General features: G+C 45.9%; 1 protein-coding gene across 1 annotated transcript; it reads left to right on the top strand.

The window, feature by feature from the left end:
- Nucleotides 1–5,437: 5,437 nt before the first annotated feature.
- Nucleotides 5,438–20,234, top strand: LOC126541997 (peptidyl-prolyl cis-trans isomerase A-like). Its single transcript, XM_055077047.2, has 3 exons — nucleotides 5,438–5,611; nucleotides 5,912–6,205; nucleotides 19,715–20,234. The coding sequence occupies exons 1-3, from the start codon at nucleotides 5,438–5,440 to the stop codon at nucleotides 20,093–20,095; spliced, it is 849 nt and encodes a 282-aa protein (XP_054933022.1). The 3' UTR covers nucleotides 20,096–20,234.
- Nucleotides 20,235–21,296: the final 1,062 nt, after the last annotated feature.

Below are 21,296 nucleotides of genomic sequence, written 5' to 3'. Positions count from 1 at the left end.
CTCATCCTCTCATTCTTCGAACACTGTGCCAAGTCGCCGAGTTACCAGACAAACCATAACACATATGCAAGGGCCGTCTGCGCGCGTACATATCGTGCAGACGGCATCGTTTGACGGAAGCGAGGAACCTCAATTCATGGCAAAGCAGTAATTATATTGTATTCTTTTTTTTACATACCTGGTACACAAATCAATTAGAGAGAAAATGACGAAATAAACACAAGCACGACGGCGTGTTCAGGAGACGGCGGCGCGTCGAGCAGACGACAGCTGGAACCACGCCGTCGGTAGGCGTGGTTCCGCCGGGCCGTCGAGGCACCGGATTGGCCGGAACGTCAGAAGAAGGCGACTGCAGCGCCGCCGCAAATTTCAATGTTTTTTGCTTCACTCTCGCCGCTTGTCGGGGTCTCCGCTGGACCCACTCCCCCATTCTAGTACACTCTAATTCAGCCGCCGCTGCCACATCCGCCGGAAGTTGAAAAGGCAACGAGCGCCGCCTCACGGAATTTGTGCTGAACTAACTTCAACTAAGGGAATCGCCGCTACAATGGGAAAGCGAGCAACACGGCGGGCATCTAGTAAAAGAGGCATTGGCCGGGCAGAGGCTATTATGACGTTGTGTGCTGTACTTGGCTCGCTGGGCTGTAGCCAATCAGAGCAGACAGAACTTCGTCTTCCGCATCAGCAGACGAAAAGCGTCCGACTCCGCGCTTCGCCTGACTTCGTACTCACTGGCTGCGTACATGTCCTTGCCTGAAATTAAACGCCAATGTACCAGTTTTCTTTCATCAGCAAATCTAGATAAACTGCAGGGAAATACATCGCGAATGCGCGGCGCACGAAGACAACTTCTTAATGCGTATAATGCAACGCTGAGTTTGAAACAGCCCACGCCATCCGTGAGTAAGATAATTTTATCTTGTTGGAAGATTAGCTCACCTTCTTCTGTAACACATTGTCATGCCGGCACTTCACTACAGTGCATGTAGTGAATATTCACTATCGTCGCTATATCAGCGCCGACAGCCACGCGTTTTCAACACCAACCGGCTTGTTTGCTGCTGCCTACACTCATCGAGATCACAGAAAGTGTAGTTTTCATGCAACACATTGCTATAAAAAATGACTTCGTCTAGGTGGGTGGAGCTACACTTTTTACACCAAGTAAAAGAAATGGCCACTTCCTACACTAGCTACACTTGTGTAGCCAGTGAAGGTATAAGAAAAGTAATAATAATAAATAACCCTCATATATGGGTTAGATTCGGACATTACTATGGAAAAATTATTTTTCAAATGTCTCTCTCGCACACACACACACACACACACACGCACACGCACGCACGCACACACACACACACACACACACACACACAAAAGGGCTCTTTCTTTTCGTGGCCTCTACCGGCCTCTGAACTCGTGTGCGTAGTGCGTTAATTACGCGAGATATAGCGCATTGAAAGCACCGAAATCGTGTGTTTAAAACACAAACACAATGTTCTATCAAATACCGCACGCTCAATTTAGTAATTAAAAGCGCTTTAATCAAACTAATTCGCAAAAGTTCTATTATGAAAGAAATAATCATGGTAGGGTACGTCACTGCTGACAGAATACCATTGGTTGCGTCTTCAAATGTTTACCGGGAAACGCTGGCCGCGAACGCTATGCACGAAGGCGGGCTTTCTGGCAGAAACGCGGCCTCTTGGGTGGGCCGCGATGCGGCGGAGACGTGCGCCATCTGGAAGTATTTCAAGGAACCGGGCGCGCCGTTCTGTGGGCTCCAAAGCATAGAGTTTCCTACAAGAATTACTAGAGGGAACTCTGGCGCTAGTGTCTACGGGAGCTGCCATGGGAGCGGTTGTCTTAAGGCCGCCCCACATTCAGCGTTTCTACCGGCGTTTTTTGGCGTTGCGTCTCCCGGCGTGGTCGCATGAACGGCGCCAGAGAGGGCGTCCAGCCACACGAGCGGCACGCGGACGAGCGCCAGCGCAGCGTCACACAATGTGACCAGATTTATTTTACCAGCAACCTCCTAAACGATTCTTGTGTTCCTTGTGTTTGGTCTGCCACAATATCGGCCTTGCTTCTACAATGGCTATAAGAAGCTCGTTATCTATGTTCGCCGGTAGCATGATTGAAGCAACCAAACAAACAGCAATGGCGGCGCGAACTGCGAATCTGCGGAAGTCTCTTGCAAGAGTTGCCAGCAGCGCGCGGCCACGCCCTGCCGCGCGCTGATTGGTCGGCGCTGTCGAGTCGCTTCCGACGGCGGCGGCGAGATCTGGTGTCCCTTGAGCACGACGTTTTGGCTTGGCGCCAGCCTCAGCGTCGACGCCGAGCGACGCCGGGTGACAAAACGCCAGAAAACGCCGGGAAAACGCTGAATGTGGGGCGGCCTTTAGCATGGGAATTATGGGAAGTACATGGATTTGCCTAAACTTCGTCCTTTTGGCTTCAAACGGCATTGTGACTTTGTTAACTCGTCATTTTCAACAGTACATTGCGGAATAAATAATTAAATAAACATCATTAAAATTGCCCGACGGCAGGATTCGAACACAGGGACTCTAGCACAGAAGCCTGATATTGAAACCATTAAGCCACGGACGCACGTATCGACAAGCGAATGAAACGCCCTTATGAATTTATCGCGGGCATGCCAGTGCCTTCAGACGCTTGGCGCGTTTCGATTTGGCCACCTGGACAAGCTCAATCGTTGCAATTAATAGAAACTGTACGCGTTCCTGGCGTCTTCTGCACTTCGAAGAATATAGATTGCGCCGAAATATACGACAATAATATTTATATAGCGTAATATACAAAGCCACAAGAACGTCTGAATCCACAAGCACGAAGATCAGACAAATCCATGTACTTCCCATCATTCCCATGGTAGGACAACGACTGCAGCGCCAGAGTTCCCTCTAGTAATTTTGTAGGAAACTCTATGCTCCAAAGTACTTAAGCGCCGGCGCGCGCAAATGGCGGACGCCGTGGCCGGTCTATGTATGGTAGAAACGCTGGAAAAGGAGTTTATATATGCATTTATATATATGCATGCTTAAAAGAAGTTTTCAAGCAAATAGACTGAGAAGGCTTAGGGGTGAGGATCAACGGCGAATATATATAGGCAGGAGTTCAATATTAATATGCAGAAGACAAAGGTAATGTTTAACAGCTTGGCAATGAAACAATAATTCTTAATATTAATAAATTGTGAGGAAACCATGGCTTTTTGAGGAACCCAAGTTGTGCCGGTGTCGTAGCCACCAAATATTGAAAAAGGGAAAAGCAAACTGTAAGATTATGTCGAGGACGACTGCACAGGCATTCACCGTGTGCTTGGGCAAGCTTTCCTACGAAACATTTTTCGAACTCGCCTGTATTTTGAAAGTATCACTCCTCAAAGCTTCTTAATTCTCTTAAAATTCTTCTAATGTCTGCAGCTCTACCTTTTAATGGTTCACTGGCGAATATGCGTCACACGTGCACGTTAAGTCTTATATTTACTGGCGATTATTATTCATTTTGAAGTCGTTCTAAAACCATTTGTTTCTTGGCGAATCTGCCAGCAGTAGTGGGTATGGAACAAGAACGGCAGCCATACACTGGACAAGAACCAAAATTGTCGAATTGGTTTGCTTAGCTGCTGGACATGGATAAGGTAAGCTAAACCGCGCCCCATATGTTTGCACAAATCTTTCTTCTTTCTTGGGGCGTGCTTTGAAGAAAATACAGAAGTTCCTTGGTCAAACTGCCAATTATTTCGCATGTAACTCGGCGGGGATGCTCAGCCTGCTGCCCAGGAAAGTCTGTGCCTTATATCGCAACGGATATTTACACACAAATTCCCAGAAATGCACTGTTCGTATCGTGCGATCTGCTTCTGTGTCCCGCCCGCGAAGAAACAACGGCGAGGAATGTTGCGTAAGGTTGCGCTCCACGATTATATAACAAGGGACCAAAGGACGAGAGGAGAATAACTCGCATGCCTCCACTCGCACAATGGCTCGGAAAGAGGCGGCAGTGATCCCCCTGAAATCAACAAAGTGGAAAGAGAAACTTTATGGCACCGCCAATGTACACAATATGTTATCCATCTCTACCCTTTTAGCTGCACCACCGATATGAATAACATTATATATATATATATATATATATATATATATATATATATATATATATATATGCTTTTTTAGGCAATACAATTGTTGTTTTTTTCTAAAAAGGATGTACGCCCAGCGGACGTGGCGTCTTTTCAAGCAAGGCGTACATATTTTGCCGAATAGCGCGAGCTTCAGAAGACTAATGAAGAAATATTTATTTACTTTTTTATTAGTGCCTTAGGGACAGTTGCTTAAATTACGAATTTGAAGGCAGCCACAATCTTCAGAAGTAGCACCTAATCCGAGATACTTGTGATCGAATTCCAACGGTAAATCCAGGCAATGTCGAAACCGAGCACCGCGGGATCGCAGAAAAGAAGGTCCCGCCGCTGTATCAGACCGAAACGACCAACCCGTGACGACTACGCCAGGAAGCTTGAAACCGAACGTCTCGGCCAGTCGCGGCACCTATACTGATACGACATGCTTTGTCTGGCAAGCATGTCCGGCTGTGTTTCGGGTCAGGATTTGACGCGGCCATGCCATCATACAAATTTCAACCCACATTTCTTTACGGGGCGCTGCCGTCTCACGCGCAGCTCAGCCTCGATATCGCCCCGATAGAGCTATGGAATTTGATGCTGAATATCTTGAATTAGGAGCGATTACCAAGATTTTTAAAAGATGGGTGGATCTGAAAATGTCACTGCCTCCAAATTTACCACTTAGACAACTGCTCTCAAGGTACTGATAAAAAAGTTAAGGAGTTAATGTTAATTAGTCTTCTGAAGCTCACGTTATTAGCTGCTAAGTCCGCCTTGTTTAAGAACTATAGTCTGCAAGAACGCCACGTTCACTGCGCTTATAGCGTTTTTATGAAAAATTTGTATTCTCTCACACAAAAAAAAAAAAGACCCCATGTATAGATACAGGCAGCCCATCTGTGCGCGGAAGCCTCGCGTATACTTACATTTACGTACACGTTAGAGGACCGCATCTGGTCAAAGTAAATCCGGTGCCCTCTACTACGGCGCGCAATCGTGCAACGAGCAGTTTTGGGACATTGAAACCGCACAGTTAATTTTATTTAGTTTAGGCTTGACTTATGTCATCTCTGTGCGGTCCCTGCGCCAAATTTTGCCCGAGAATCCAGCTCATGGGCATTAAAATAAGTGAATCCCAGTAATACTTATCTTTATGTTCAGCCGCGGGGGTGCTAATTCTGTATACCCTGTCAAATTCCACCATATTCTCGAATGTCATCTTGTCAGTCCTGGCTGGCTCAGATGGCTGCTACGCGTCCTCTCTGTTTGTCTCAAAACGTCAGCATGGCGGAATTCGACGACGTTCAAAACAACCAAGGAGGAAGTAAAGACAGGGAACACGATGTCATGCAGGCAGCACCTCGGAAGGCCAAGCTACTCTCAGGCCCTCCCTCTCTTCGGGGCCTATGTGCACGTTGGCTCTCGAGAACGCCCTCCAAGGTTGTCGAAACTGTCGAGGTATTGTTTAGTTTGTGCTATAACTTATAGCTCTATACCCCGTAGCGGTCGGCCCTCTCCAATGTCCTCTGAACTCTCCCGCATAATTTCGCGGCTAAACATTATACCTTTATAGCCTATCACGTGCTGAGGGCCCATAGATTTCTCATTAGTATTTCCTTTAGATTTATATTATGACTATGCTTCAATATTGTCACGTGACGCTCCCTAGCTCTTAGCGCCTTTTTCTTCCTCCACGAGACTAACACCCCGAAGCCACACGTGGTTCACTTCCCTGCCTGCCTTTCCTCCTCGCGCAAGCCCGCAGAGAAGTCGCACAAGCAGCAAGATGAGCAGCATTGTCGACGGTCGTCGCACAACGAAGACCTGTTCGAGGATTGCGAGACGACGCTGAACGGGTTGACGTCCAGGAACCCGCACTGTTTCCTGGAGCTGACGGCCAAAGGGAAGCCCCTGGGCCGACTCGAGATCGAACTGCGGGCCGATTTGGTGCCTAGGACGGCCGAGAACTTCCGGCTCCTCTGCACGGGAGAGAAGGGCTTCGGCTACAAGGGCAGCACGTTCCACAGGATCGTCAAGGACTTCGTCTGCCAGGTATGCTCGCCTCGAAGGGGACGTGGCGGGAGTTGGTGACCAACTGACACATTCAAGCGTAGCTTTAGGCGAGGTGGGTGTGCATGACGGAAGCTCGACCCCGCGCTCGTCTCTTGCGTGTTTTTGTCGTCCGTTCACGTGCTGGTCGTAGTAATGACCAACGTAATCCCAGTGAACAGACGGGCAGTCCTTCGGAAAAAGGGGCTATAACATAAGCGGCGCGACTTGTTCAAAAAATAGCCAAGAACAAGTGCAATATTGTATCCGAAGCTTCCTGAAGGCGTATATGTGACATGACACTTTTCGGCTTCTCGTTCCTTCTGCGCTGAACAGTGATGGTTTGGGCTGTTTGGTTTTTCATGAGACTGTGGGGACTTGCCCTCGTTTTTTATGTGACCCTTGTCGCACTTCGCGCTGCACCACACGGATTCTGTGTCGAATGAATATCAAAAAAAAAAAAAAAACTCATTTTTGTTAATCCATCAGTCTACTTTATATCCGCTGCTGGGCGTAGGCCTCTCCCAGAGATCTTCTATATATGTGGGGTCCAAATCCACGCCCCATCGACGGCTGCCTGTAGGGAACAGCAATTAATCTTGAAGGTCATGCGCTGACTGGTTGCATGCGCCGGAAGCAATTACGGAGCCGGAAACACGTCACAAACAAACACCACGTTTTGGACATCACCTATTGCTCAGATGACTTCATTGTATGCCTGTAAATTTCGCAATTTCGTCGTCCTTGACTGGGTTTCCATTCCCTCGGCATCCATTCTGTAATTCTTATAGTCCACCGGTATTCTGCTCTGGGCCTAAAACCTAAAACATAGCCTAAAACAGCCGACTAAACCTCAGATAACGATATATATATATATATATATATATATATATATATATATATATATATATATATATATATATATATATATATATTAATCATGACCATATAAGGCCAACAGACAATGAAATGAAGCCCAGGAAAGCATCGGGGAATTTCACTGTGGTTGAAATTGAAATGTATAGAAAATAATAAAGAAAAGGAAAATGAAAGCGGACGAAAAGGTAACGCGTTGCCGGTGGAAGCCGAACCCACAACCTTGGCATTACGTTTGTGTTACACTACCAGTTGTGCTACGGCGACGGCAATCAATCCGTCGACTAACTTGGGTATATAGGTTTACATATATAAAGAAAGAGGCGGACCTTAATTGCGCAAAAAATTGAAGTGAATATTCGACTAATTAACAAGAATGACTGATTAAGTTCTTAACTTATTACCTTATGGCACATATCAGTAAAAATGAACTGTCATTAACAAAACATCGTTTTATGCGTTGAAGCACAAAAGTAACGGGAACGCCGATGCATTTCTCAGCAAACTTCGGGAACAAATATATCGAAACTGGCGTCATCAATATTTTCCGAGCGGATCCACCTCGCGGGCTAGAATTCGTAAATTGCAATAAGTGTCATAAGTTAATTAGCTAAAACGTAATTGGTGAATTTTTGTTAATTGGTCATTTAGGCATTTCAAATTTTTTTTTTTGCAAGTAATGTCCGCCTCTTCGAGTAGACCAGCTCACGGACCAGAATTGTGCTATCTGCCACAGGCAATATATTTAAATATTTTTTGAAAGTGTTCGCTGAAACACCCGGTATATTAACAGGCGTTGAAGAGCCCTAAATAAGTTTACTACAACACTTGTTTCTTTCAAAACAGCGTAATGAAATTATATATATCAGCTCGCACCTTTCCCGGGATTGCTGCCGATGCGACATGCGAATGCAATGAGAAGAAACGGGCCCAGCACACTCGTTCACCGTTCTTTTATGAGTGACGCCACCGTACCTAGCCTGTCGTGTCGTGACGTCACGATGACGTCAGGCGTGTCATTTCGAGACTAATTTTAGTGTCAAATTGAAATTTCTTCAAGCGCTCGCCGACCTTCCTGGCCTCGGAAATGGTGTCAGCAATCTTCTAAAAGGAGACTTTAAATACGCGCACCGAATCAATTTGACTTGTAAGGTATTGAAGGGAAAAGGTCGCTTATTAGTCGACACGATGAAAGCCAAATTACCTCTCGAATTTAGCGCTGATACCTCCGCGCCGTCATTCATTCATTCATTCATTCATTCATTCATTCATTCATTCATTCATTCATTCATTCATACTCTCAGCACATGCCTAGGCAGGAGTCGCGGTTATATTGTTGTCGTGTACAAACTAAACATATTTAGTGCATGTTTATACAATTCAATAAAAATCAATCAGGATAGGAAGGTACAATATAAACAAATACGAAAACAATAAATCACATGAGCTACAATTAACAAGTTATATCACCGTATAGGTCTACGAAAATAATTAAGCAATTTTGAAAAAAGAAAGAAAGACAAGTGACGCACCATACTGCAACCGAGAAACAGCTAAAAATAAAACGTATTCTCAACCGTTTACAAATAATTGGTAACGCCTTTTTTAAAAGCTTGTAAATCAGGACATTCTACTATCTTGTGTGGCAAGTTGTTCCAATCGTCTATGTTTCGAACCAACGGCGAATGCTTGAATGATTCCGTTCTATAATTTATAGGTGTAATATGTTTTTAACGTTTTGTTCAGGGGTTTACGGGATTCTATAATGTGGTGTGTTTTTTTAACTACTTTATAGTCCCTGCTTAATGCGTGAAAAAAAAAGCATGTCAGCCTGTTGAGCTGCATCTTCTGCTTGGCAGTCATGACGCCAGCTTTGCTTCTATGTTCCGTGGCGGACTGGGTTCTACCGTACGTGTTAAAGACAAAACCCAAGGCCTTATTTTGTACGCGTTCACATTTTAGTGTGTTTGTTGTGGGTACGGCTCCCAAACCTGACTTGCATAGGTCTGTACAGGAACCATAGTCATATTGTAAGCCATTGTTTTTACCTCTGGGGTGGCGTCATGAAGTTTTCGTCGTGATGATCAAAGTTTACACATGACCTTATTACAAACGTTGTCAACATGTACCGACCAGTTCAAATCATGTGCGAGATGAACTCCAAGTACTTAACTTCTTTCATCATCATCATCAGCCTAGTTACGCCCACTGCAGGGCAAAGGCCTCTCCCATACTTCTCCAACTACCCCGGTCATGTACTAATTGTGGCCATGTTGTCCCTGCAAACGTCTTAATGTCATCCGCCCACCTAACTTTCTGCCACCCCCTACTACGCTTCCCTTCCCTTGGAATCCAGTCCGTAACCCTTAATGACCACCGGTTATCTTCCCTCCTCATTACATGTCCGGCCCATGCCCATTTCTTTTTCTTGATTTCAGCTAAGACGTCATTTACCGGCGTTTGTTCCCTCACCCAATCTGCTCTTTTCTTATCCCTTAACGTTACACCTATCATTTTTCTTTCCATACCTCGTTGCGTCGTCCTCAATTTCAGCAGAACCCTTTTCGTAAGCCTCCAGGTTTCTGCCCCGTAGGTGAGTACTGGTAAGACACAGTTGTTATACACTCTCCTCTTGAGGGATAGTGGCAACCTGCTGTTCATGATTTGAGAATGCCTGCCAAACGCACCCCAGCCCATTCTTATTCTTCTGGTTATTTCAGTCTCATGATCCGGATCCGTGGTCACTACCTGCCCTAAGTAGATGTATTCCCTTACCACTTCCAGTGCCTCGCTACCTATCGTAAACTGCTGTTCTCTTCCGAGACTGTTAAACATTACTTTAGTTTTCTGTAGATTAATTTTCAGACCCACCCTTCTGCTTTGCCTCTCCAGGTCAGTGAGCATGCATTGCAATTGGTCTCCTGAGTTATTAAGCAAGGCAATATCATCAGCGAATCGCAAGTTGCTAAGGTATTCTCCATCAACTTTTATCCCCAATTCTTCCCACTCCAGGTCTCTGAATACCTCCTGTAAACGTGCCGTGAATAGCATTGGAGATATCGTATCTCCCTGTCTGACGCCTTTCTTTATTGGGATTTTGTTGCTTTCTTTGTGGAGGATTACGGTGGCTGTGGAACCGCTATAGATATCTTCCAGTATCTTTACATATGGCTCATCTACACCCTGATTCCGTAGTGCCTTTATGACTGCTGAGGTTTCGACTGAATCAAATGCTTTTTCGTAATCAATGAAGGCTATATATAAGGGTTGGTTATATTCCGCACATTTCTCTATCACCTGATTGATAGTGTGAATATGGTCTATTGTTGAGTAGCCTTTACGGAATCCTGCCTGGTCCTTTGGTTGACAGAAGTCTAAGGTATTCCTGATTCTATTTGCGATCACCTTAGTAAATACTTTGTAGGCAACGGACAGTAAGCTGATCGGTCTATAATTTTTCAAGTATTTGGCGTCCCCTTTCTTATGGATTAGGATTATGTTAGCGTTCTTCCAAGATTCCGGTACGTTCGAGGTCATGAGGCATTGTGTATATAGGGCGGCCAATCTTTCTAGGACAGTGTTCCCACCATCCTTCAACAAATCTGCTGTTACCTGATCCTCCCCAGCTGCCTTCCCCCTTTGCATAGCGCCCAAGGCGTTCTTTACCTCTTCCGGTGTTACTTGTGGGATTTCAAGTTCCTCTAGACTATTCTCTCTCACCTTATACTGGTACTGGTACTGTATAAATCTTTATAGAACTCCTCAGCCACTTGAACTATCTCATCCATATTAGTAACGATATTGCCGGCTTTGTCTCTTAACGCACACATATGATTCTTGCCTATTCCTAGTTTCTTCTTCACTGCTTTTAGGCTTCCTCCGTTCCTGAGAGCCTGTTCAATTCTATCCATATTATAGTTCCTTATGTCCGCTGTCTTACGCTTGTCTCTTGCGATAGCTTACTGGTTTCCTGTTTAACGGCGTTACCACCGACTTCTATTGCGCACTCCTTAATGATGCCCATAAGATTGTCGTTCATTGCTTCAACACTATGGTCCTCTTCCTGGGTTAAAGCCGAATACCTGTTCTGTAGCTTGATCCGGAATTCCTCTAGTTTCCCTCTTACCGCTAACTAATTGATTGGCTTCTTATGTACCAGTTTATTCCGTTCCCTCCTCAAGTCAAGGCTAATTCGAGTTCTTACCATCCTATGGTCACTGCAGCGCACCTTGTCGGATTTGGCAGACGTAGCTGTAGAGATGAACTTGGGACGACAGGGCTAGGCGAGCAGGATTTAATTGCAGGATTTACATTTTAAAACAGGACATACATTGGCAGACTAGCGCGACTCCCGTATGGAGCCCGCAAAACTAACATACAGCAAACAGCTTACGAGCACACAGCTCACTACTACATTTCGAGCATGACAGAGCACTCAGCTCACGACAAGGATCACGACACGAGCACTTTTGCAAGAATGTGGAAGTCAGTGCGCTCGTGAATACTGACCCTTGATCTGCCTGAATTTCGGCTGGAAACCCAACTCGTGCAAGCACTGTTAAAAGCGCGTCTACTACTTCGGTGGAACTGAGCTCTTTCAAAGGGATTGCTTCTGGAAACTTGGTAGCCGGACACAGCATGGTAAACAAGTACCTGTAGCCCGATTTTGTTTTTGGAAGAGGCCCTACCGTGTCTATTACAAGTCATCTGAAAGGCTCTGTTATTAAGGGCACTACCTTCAGTGGAGCTTTCCATGTCTCTCCTGGTTTACCCGAACGCTGGCAGGCGTCGCATGATCTTACAAAGTTTTCTACGTCTTTGAAACAGCCAGGCCAGTAGTATTCCATAAGCAATCTTTCCTTTGATTTGTTTATGCCTAGGTGGCCGGACCACCCATTTCCATGACAGAGACTCAAAAGGTCCTCCCTATACTTAGTAGGTACGACTAACTGATCTAAAATCCTACCCTTTCGATCTCTGTAGTGCCGATACAACAAACCTCCTCTCTCATGTATCGTCACATTGCGCCTAGCAATGCCTTCTTTAGCTGTGTCATGTAATTTAGCTAAGCTCTCATCATTCTTTTGCTCAGCTGCCAGTGACTCTTTATCCACACGTAAGAGCTGATTAAAGTTCTTTGAGGCCGGTGATAATAACGACCCTGTCTCGCTTGTGAGTGCGTCAGCTTGCTCTTCCTGCAGGCTAGAACTTTGACACTCAAGTGCTACGCTCTCATTGAGCTGGTCAGCTGGCAGGCTCTCCTCAACTGTTCTTTTGTCCCTCGGGCCTAGCTCGGATTCGGGTATTGAAGTTATCCCCTTTTCTGCTTCCGCTGGAGGAGCGTGTGCATTTTCCACAGAAAGCGCCGCGATCTTACGAGCTTGGCCTCGGGTCAATGCTTGTACTATGCCCTCTCCCAGTTTGAGCCCTTTGTCACACTGTAACTGATTCGAACGATTCGAAAAGATGTAAGGATACTGCAGTGACAAAGATTTGGAAACTGCAGCCTCAGTCTCTAGCTCCCCGAATGGTCCATTGATTTTGACTTTGGCCATGGGCAGACACACGCTGTGTTCTTCTACAACCTGTTTTATCCATGCTACTTCTCCGGTGAAGTCATCTACCGTCACGTAAGACGGATGGACAATGTCCATCGTGGCGGCACTGTCTCTTAGCACTCGGCATGGTTTTCCATTAACTTGCAGGTCGTGAAGATATGGACTTAAAAGTTCCATATTCTCATCCTTTTCCTCCACGTAGAAGAAAACTACGCTAGACTTCTCGCAGTTTACAGCTATATGTCCCAGTTTGTGGCATTTGTAACAGCACATTGGTCTAAAAGATTCGAATTTTCTTTTCTGTTCTTTTTGTGCGGTTTCTCCGTTAAGTTTCTCCTCGCTCTTTTCTGCGGGCTTTTCCGCCATGTCTACAGGCTCCGATCGTCTAGTCTGCGCACCCTTTTTGAACGGAAATGGTTTCCGCGGTCCATTTCGACCGTCCCAGTTTCCCTCCTCGGCGTTCAACTTTCTACGGGTTGCGTACTCTTCGGCTAATTCAGCCGCCCTTTCCACAGTGTTTACATTACCTCTGTCTTGCACCCACAGTTTCACAGCTTGGGGGATGGTTTTGTAAAACTGTTCTAGACACATGCATTCAATGATCATGTCTCTGCTGTCGTACGCTTCCGCGCTTTTAAGCCACTCGACTAGGTTGGCCTTTAAGCTATATGCAAACTCCGGATATCCCTCGCTATCTTTCTTGCCTGTGCTCCTAAACCTTTGCCGAAAAGCTTCGGCTGAAAGGCGGTATTTCTTCAGGAGACTCGCCTTAACTTTTGCATAATCATATGCATCCTGTGCACTCAATCTGGCGATTACTTCCGCCGCCTCACACGGCAACATAGACAGCAACCGCTGTGGCCATGTATTCGGGCCGAAGTTCATCTTTTCGCAAGTCCTTTCAAAATTGCTTAGGAACAAGCCTATGTCGGTCCCGACCTCAAATGGCTTTAATAGCCTGTCCATGCGGTACGATTCTGCCTCACTTGATCGTCCCAGAGCGCCTTCACTTCCTTGAGACAACTCCAACGTTTGCTTTCAAGTTCAAGTTGCATTTTTGTTAACTCGCGATCTTTATCGCGTTGCTCTCTCTCCCTGTTCCGTTCTTCTCTTTCCCGTTCTTCTCTTTCTCTTTCCCGTTCTTCTCTTTCTCTTTTCTCTCTCTTTTTGAGAAGTTCCAATCCCATTTCAATATCTTCCTCACTGGCCTGTTCGGAAATGATATGCATTAATTCTGATCTTAGCATTTCCTCGCGTACATCTAGGCCCAGTTCCTCACCAACAATCAACAACTCGTCTCTCAGCAGTGTCCTTAACCCCATGACTGCTGCTTTACTGCCTTGATTCTGCTCTCTAAATCTAGCTAGGAAAACACAACCTAGCTAACACACAACAATCTAGCTTCCCCACAGTTCTAAACAGAACAACCACAAAATGAAGCCTAGAGAGTCAAAACAAGAATCAAGCACTCACCGCAGATACAGCACCATGTCGCAAAGTCCATCTCACCGCTGTCAGCCAGTTGTCAGGATTGGGGGGCTCAATCCCATCGCTCGAGATCCGTTGCCAAGATTGGAGTCCGGCATGAATTCGAAGGTAGCTGGCCCATGCCGTCGTCCACTTAAACACGCTGAGGACGTTGATGAAGGGAAGAACTGCTTCTCATCGAGAACGAGGAAAATGGGTTTATTTACAGAAATTAAATCAGTCTAACATGACTGCTTAAGAAAAAGAGTGTCAGTCCAACATGACTGCTCAAGAGAAAGTCTGTCGAGCCTCCGCCCAACAGCCGTTTTTAAACGCTCGGTCCTTCGGCGATACAAGGCAGCGAATGTTCGTTTCGTCATCGCAGAACTAGCCGCCTCCCGCGACAAGGTGACGCACACACACACGCAAACACACAGGTGCGAAAGACTGGAGCCGACGACCGAGGGGAGTCGTTCCGGGAAGCTCGGAGACATCCTGGGTAGCTCGTTGTCTCGCCGCGGCTTGCTCATGCGTAGCGAAATCAGGTTCGCGCTGGGGACCTCGGGCACAATAGTTCGTCCGTCGAACCCGTTTCGTCACAACGGATATGGGGCTCGTGGATGGAGGCGGTTTTCAGCACAAAGCCCGCTTCTTCGAACGCAGTCTAGCTGCAGCGACGGAGAGTGGGGGATGCGCGCCTTGTCCCCCAGTCGTAATTGGGTGGCAATTTTTCCTTGCAGCTCGCCATTCTTAACAACCTTGCCGAGCACGTCTACATCTTGTATGATGCCAGGGTTCGCGCAGAGTATGAAGTCGATTTCATTTCTAGTCTCCCCATTCGGGCTCCTCCACGTCCACTTTCGGCTAACCCGCTTGCGGAAAAAGGTATTCATTATCCGCATATTATTCTGTTCTGCAAACTCTACTAATAATTAAAACTCTTCTTTGCTATTCCTAGGGCCTATGCCATATTCCCCCACTGACTTGTCTCCGGCCTGCTTCTTGCCTACCCTGGCATTGAAATCGCCCATCAGTATACTGTATTTTGTTTTGACTTTACCCATCGCCGATTCCACGTCTTCATAGAAGCTTTCGACTTCCTGGTCATCATGACTAGATGTAGGGGCGTAGACCTGTACAACCTTCATTTTGTACCTCTTATTAAGTTTCACAACAAGACATGCCACTCTCTCGTTAATGCTATAGAATTCCTGTTTGTTACCAGCTATGTTCTTATTAATCAGGAATCCGACTCCTAGTTCTCGTCTCTCTGCTAAGCCCCGGTAGCACAGGACGTGCCCGCTTTTTAGCACTGTATATGCTTCTTTTGGCCTCCTAACTTCACTGAGCCCTATTATATCCCATTTACTGCCCTCTAATTCCTCCAATAGCACTGCTAGACTCGCCTCACTAGATAACGTTCTAGCGTTAAACGTCGCCAGGTTCATATTCCAATGGCGGCCTGTCCGGAGCCAGGGATTCTTAGCACCCTCTAAATAAAAGGAAAAGGAAACGGCCCAGAGGGCTATACTACGAGGGTTATGACTGATAATTTTCTATATATATATATATATATATATATTCATCTCATCTATGGGATCGCATGCGCGCGCTGTTGCTTTGTCTCTGCGTGTAGCAGTTAAGCGAGCCAGTTTAAGGGCGGAGAAGAAGGAAGGAAAGGAAAGTCTCTGAAGCAAAATTGCAGCGCCGTGGTTTTAAAGCGCACCCGTGGTAGAGAAACGGAAGGCGATATAAGCGTACGTGGTCATGGTACGCACCCGACAAACTGCCTTAAAATATTTAGACTTGAGGGAAAGCTTCGTTAACAAACTATAACACGGCAATCAGCACTGGAATATAATCATAACCCTAATAATAATTGTAAATATTCATCTCATCTATGGGATCTAATGCGCGCGCTGTTGCTTTGTCTCTGCGTGTAGTAGTTAAGAGAGTCAGTTTAAGGGAGGAGAAGAAGGAAGGAAAGGAAAGACCCTGAAGCAAAATTGCAGCGCCGTGGTTTTAAAGCGCACCCGTGGTAGAGAAACGGAAGGCGATATAAGCGTGCGTGGCCATGATACGCACACGACAAACTGCCCTAAAATATTTACACTTGAGGGAAAGCTTCGTTAACGAACTACAACACGGCAATCAGCACTCGGATAAGACGAGAGAAATTATTGAGACGTGGAAAATTCCCTTGAAATAAATATGGTTTGCGAGACAAATTCTTGTAAGTATTGAACCTCTTAAAAGATGAGGGGGAATATGCGCTCACCGAGAGGGCATCATCCGCACGAGACCACCACCAGGCACCTTACTGAGAGAAGTGGAGGGCTCTGCGGCCGGAACAAAGCCTCCCGCTCCGCCGGCCAAGAGGAGAAAACGCGCTTTCCGATCGCTCAAGGTTGCGCGGACAAAGCATAACTCTAGCGTCTAGCAAAAGCTTAACCAGGTGCGATGGCGGCACGCATAGCGTGGGAAGCTAGCCGCCAGAATAACTATCTCAAGGACTGCTGCTGACGAGGGCGAAATACCTTCGTGTAATTATAATAACCCTAATAGGACTACTTTCGAAAGAAAAAAAAGGAAACGGCCCAGAGGGCTATACTACGAGGGTTGACTGATAATTTTCTCTCTCTCTCTCTCTCTCTCTCTCTCTCTATATATATATATATATATATATATATATATATATATATATATATATATATATATATATATATATATATATATATGTATGTGTATATATTCATCTCATCTATGGGATCGCATGCGCGCCCTGTTGCTTTGTCTCTGCGTGTAGTAGTTAAGAGAGCCAGTTTAAGGGCGGAGAAGAAGGAAGGAAAGGAAAGTCTCTGAAGCAAAATTGCAGCGCCGTGGTTTTAAAGCGCAACCGTGGTAGAGAAACGGAAGGCGATATAAGTGCGTGCGTGGCCATGATACGCACACGACAAACTGCCTTAAAATATTTAGACTTGAGGGAAAGCTTCGTTAACAAACGATAGCACGGCAATCAGCACTCGAATATAATTATAACCCTAATAATTATTGTAAATATTCATCTCATCAATGGGATCGCATGCGCGCGCTATTGCTTTGTCTCTGCGTGTAGTAGTTAGGAGAGCCAGTTTAATGGCGGAGAAGAAGGAAGGAAAGGAAAGCAAAATTGCAGCGCCGTGGTTTTAAAACGCACCCGTGGTAGAGAAACGGAAGGCGATATAAGCGTGCGTGGCCATGATACGCACACGACAAACTGCCCTAAAACATTTAGACTTGAGGGAAAGCTTCGGTAACAAACGATAGCACAGCAATCAGCACTCGAATATAATTATAACCCTAATAATAATTGTAAATATTCATCTCATCTATGGGATCTAAAGCGCGCGCTGTTGCTTTGTCTCTGCGTGTAGTAGTTAAGAGAGCCAGTTTAAGGGCGGAGAAGAAGGAAGGAAAGGAAAGACTGAAGCAAAATTGCAGCGCCGTGGTTTTAAAGCGCAACCGTGGTAGAGAAACGGAAGGCGATATAAGCGTGCGTGGCCATGATACGCACACGACAAACTGCCTTAGAATATTTAGACTTGAGGGAAAGCTAAGTTATCAAACGATAGCACGGCAATCAGCACTCGAATACGACGAGTGCTGAATACGACGATGAGTGAAAAAAAAGAATGTCAGCCTGTTGAGCTGCATCTTCTGCTTGACAGTCATGAGGCGAGCTTTGCTTCTAAGTTCGGTGTCGGACTGGGTTCTAGCGTATGTGTTAAAGACAAAACCCAAGGCCTTATTTTATACGCGCTCACATTTTAGTGTGTTTGTTGTGTGTAAGGCTCCCAAACCTGACTTGCATAGGTCTGTACAGGAACCATAGTCATTTTGTAAGCCATTGTTTTTACCTCTGGGGTGGCGTCATGAAGTTCTCGTCGTGATGATCAAAGTTTACACATGACCTTATTACAAACGTTGTCAACATGTACCGACCAGTTCAAATCATGTGCGAGATGAACTCCACGTACTTAACTTCTTTAAGCTCAGCTAATTCTGCTCCGTTGATGCTGTAGGGGAAAATTAACGGATGTTTTTTTTTTTTTTAACGCGTCGTACGAATACAAACAGTTTTTGATGCGTTCAGCTCCATTTGGCACTGGTCACACCGGAGACTGACTTTTTGTAAGTGGTTACTACGTTGATTGGTCATTAAGGGTGCGTATTTTAGCATACACAATGGTGTCATTTGCATAATGTTTGATGGATATTTGTGGTGAAGAACCTACGCCCATATTGCTGATATATATGAAGAAAAGTAAAAGGTCTGTAACAGATCCTTGCGGTACACTCGATCGAACTGATTTATTGGTATATACGCAAAAAGAATTTAATGACACAAATTGTTCAATTTCTGACGAATATGCCTCTATCCATTTTAATAGCGGAGAGAAAACGAGACAGCTTCATAAGCAGCTTTCTGGGGGATATTCTATCGAACGCTTCGCGGAAATTGTTAATGATAATACTATTTACCCTTTCCATAAATAAATTCACCGTTTTAATATGTAACCTCAGCAGGAATATAGTCACTGTCGAGTGCCCTCGTCGTAAGCCGCGCTGATATTTACCGAAGATGTCGTTTTCTTCCAAAAATTTCATTAGGTGGGGGGTTGTTAAAATATGCTCCAGCGCTCTGCAACATGTACTTGTCAAAGAGACTGACCGGTAATTAGTGACATCATGTTTGGAACCATGTTTGTGAATTGGTTCTACCTTAGCCTGTCTCTCGGAACGTCTCCGGATTCTAGAGATGTAGTATATATATCCGAAAGAAGAAAAAAGCACGACTCGGCGTATCGATTTAAGAAAGCGTTAGGAATTGGATCAGCTAGTTTAAAGAGCAGATTCAGAATGCCGTCTTGTCTACTAGTTAGGTCAGGTACACATTGCTTAATGGAAAGCTCTGTTTGGGGTGTGGAGCCATCGTTTCATAAGAAAACTGATTCAAAATATTCATTGAAGAGGCAAGCCATTTCAGAGCTGTTCGTGATAGGCTTATTTTCTTATTTCTTGTTTCTTTATTTCCTTGTTTATTGCCAGAAGTTGAATGGCAGATTTGTGTCCTGAAACGTACCTCCAAAATTTTCTTGGTATACTGGAAAAAATTTCCAAAATGTACGGTATACGTCGGTGCGCCGACACAGATTTGATGGTATCTTCTCCTATTTGTATACTGCCTTTTGGAGCAAGGACAGTCTCGAAAGCTTACTAAGTCGAGGCTTTGGTTCGTTTAGCATGCGTTGCACCTCCTTTACCGACAAACAAGCAACTTGACCGTAGTAGATCGTTCTCGAATATCCCTGACATCGCGGGCACCCGTATCTCGTTTTTCATGCCTTATCGCACATAACAAATCTATCCTAACGGTGTCTTATTTTGCTTTTGCGGAAGGGTAATCTACAATTAATGCTTAATGTAATGACCCTCCTAAGTGTCTCTTTAAAATATGCTGATCGTTCGAACTAAAAGTGCGCTGCATTCGTTATATATATCCGCGTGCACGGTGACGGGCTCATTTAACGGAAGATGGGCGTAATAGAAACCGCACAACGGCCACATGCAGGGCGGCGCGTTCGAAACGTCCACGGGCAAGAAGTGCGGGCGATCCGCGTACGAGCAGCGGTTCTTCGAGGACGAGAACTTCGCGCTGAAGCATACGGGACGCGGCCTGCTTTCCATGGCCAACCTGGGGCCCAACAGGAACGGCTCGCAGTTCTTCATCATGCTCGCCAAGCAAGTCGCCTCGTTATACGGAGCGCAGATGGGGCGCCTGTGCCTTATTGTGGGCTGTTTGCTTTTCAGGGCGCCGTTCATGGACAACAGGCACGTGGTGTTCGGCAGGATCACCAAGGGCATGAACGTGGTCAAGACCATGGCCTCCTACGGGACCATCAGCGGCAAGCCAACGACCGAGGTGGTGATCGCCAACTGCGGAAGCCTCTGACCGCGCACATTCATCCGGTGGCTGCAGGCCACAACGATCGCTAAGCGCAACAGTTGCAATCTGTTAGAAACAACGCAATTACCGCATCTATACAATTTAAATTGAAGCGCGCTTCGATTAAATGACGCGTCCTTCCGAATTTCGATAGATACTTTATGCGGATGCCCTTTTCACGTTCTTAAAGGCGTGCATGCATCCAAGTGTTATGTGCAGGCAAGGCTCATTTATGCGCAAGGAACGAGAAATCGCGAAAGGAACGAGAAATCGAACGAGAAATCTCGTGTACCCTCGCAGTTGAGCGCGCCCGCCTCTTTTGGGGGAGGTCGGGCGTTCAATACCCGCGCTCTCGCCAACAAATAAATTTTGAAGTGCTGTGCAATGCACATGAACCCAGGCCGGGGTTATTAGCTGAACGTGTGTTTTTTCATTATGAACTGCGTTTATTCGGCCCATTCATCTATATACAACAGCCTTGTACTCACTGTCTTCCGCTGGCATTTCGCGCTTTGCGGGTATCCTCGATGAAAGTGCCAGTGATGGCTGTCACAGTGGTGTTTATAGTGCACGAGCCTTTTTCTGTACCGACCCCCACCGGAATCACATTGCCAGGGCGAGGAATCGAGCTCACGACCTCGCGTTCAGCAGTAGGGCGCTAAAGGCACACAAATGTATACGTATATCACCGCGGCGAGCGACTAATAATCTTAAAATTATGGGGCTTTACGTGCCAAAACCACTTTATGATTATGAGGCACGCCGTAGTGGAGGACTCCGGAAATTTCGACCACCTGGGGTTCTTTAACGTGCACCTAAATCTAAGTACACGGGTGTTTTCGCATTTCGCCCCCATCGAAATTCGGCCGCCGTGGCCGGGATTCGATCCCGCGACCTCGTGCTCAGCAACCCAACACCATAGCCACTGAGCAAACACGGCGGGTGCGACTAATAGTCTTCGATATGCTCAAACACTTCTGTAGAGACCATACATATTGTATAAGTTGCGTTTTGCGTGCTTCCTTCAACAGCTCAGAGCTCCCGAGCATTGATGTTCGGGGCTTACTTGCGTAATGATAAGATGTAGTTGTGTATACCACTCTCCGCGTAGTCTGCATGTGGCTGAGCGTTGACTTTCGTCGAGCGATTGCATCATTTGCGCAATTTGCGAATGCAGGACATTCAGAATGACATTGAGGTATGCTGT

The sequence above is a fragment of the Dermacentor andersoni genome, chromosome 2 (assembly GCF_023375885.2).
Source record: "Dermacentor andersoni chromosome 2, qqDerAnde1_hic_scaffold, whole genome shotgun sequence".
Taxonomy (NCBI): Eukaryota; Metazoa; Arthropoda; class Arachnida; order Ixodida; family Ixodidae; genus Dermacentor; species Dermacentor andersoni.
This window is presented reverse-complemented; position numbering and strand designations above follow the sequence as displayed.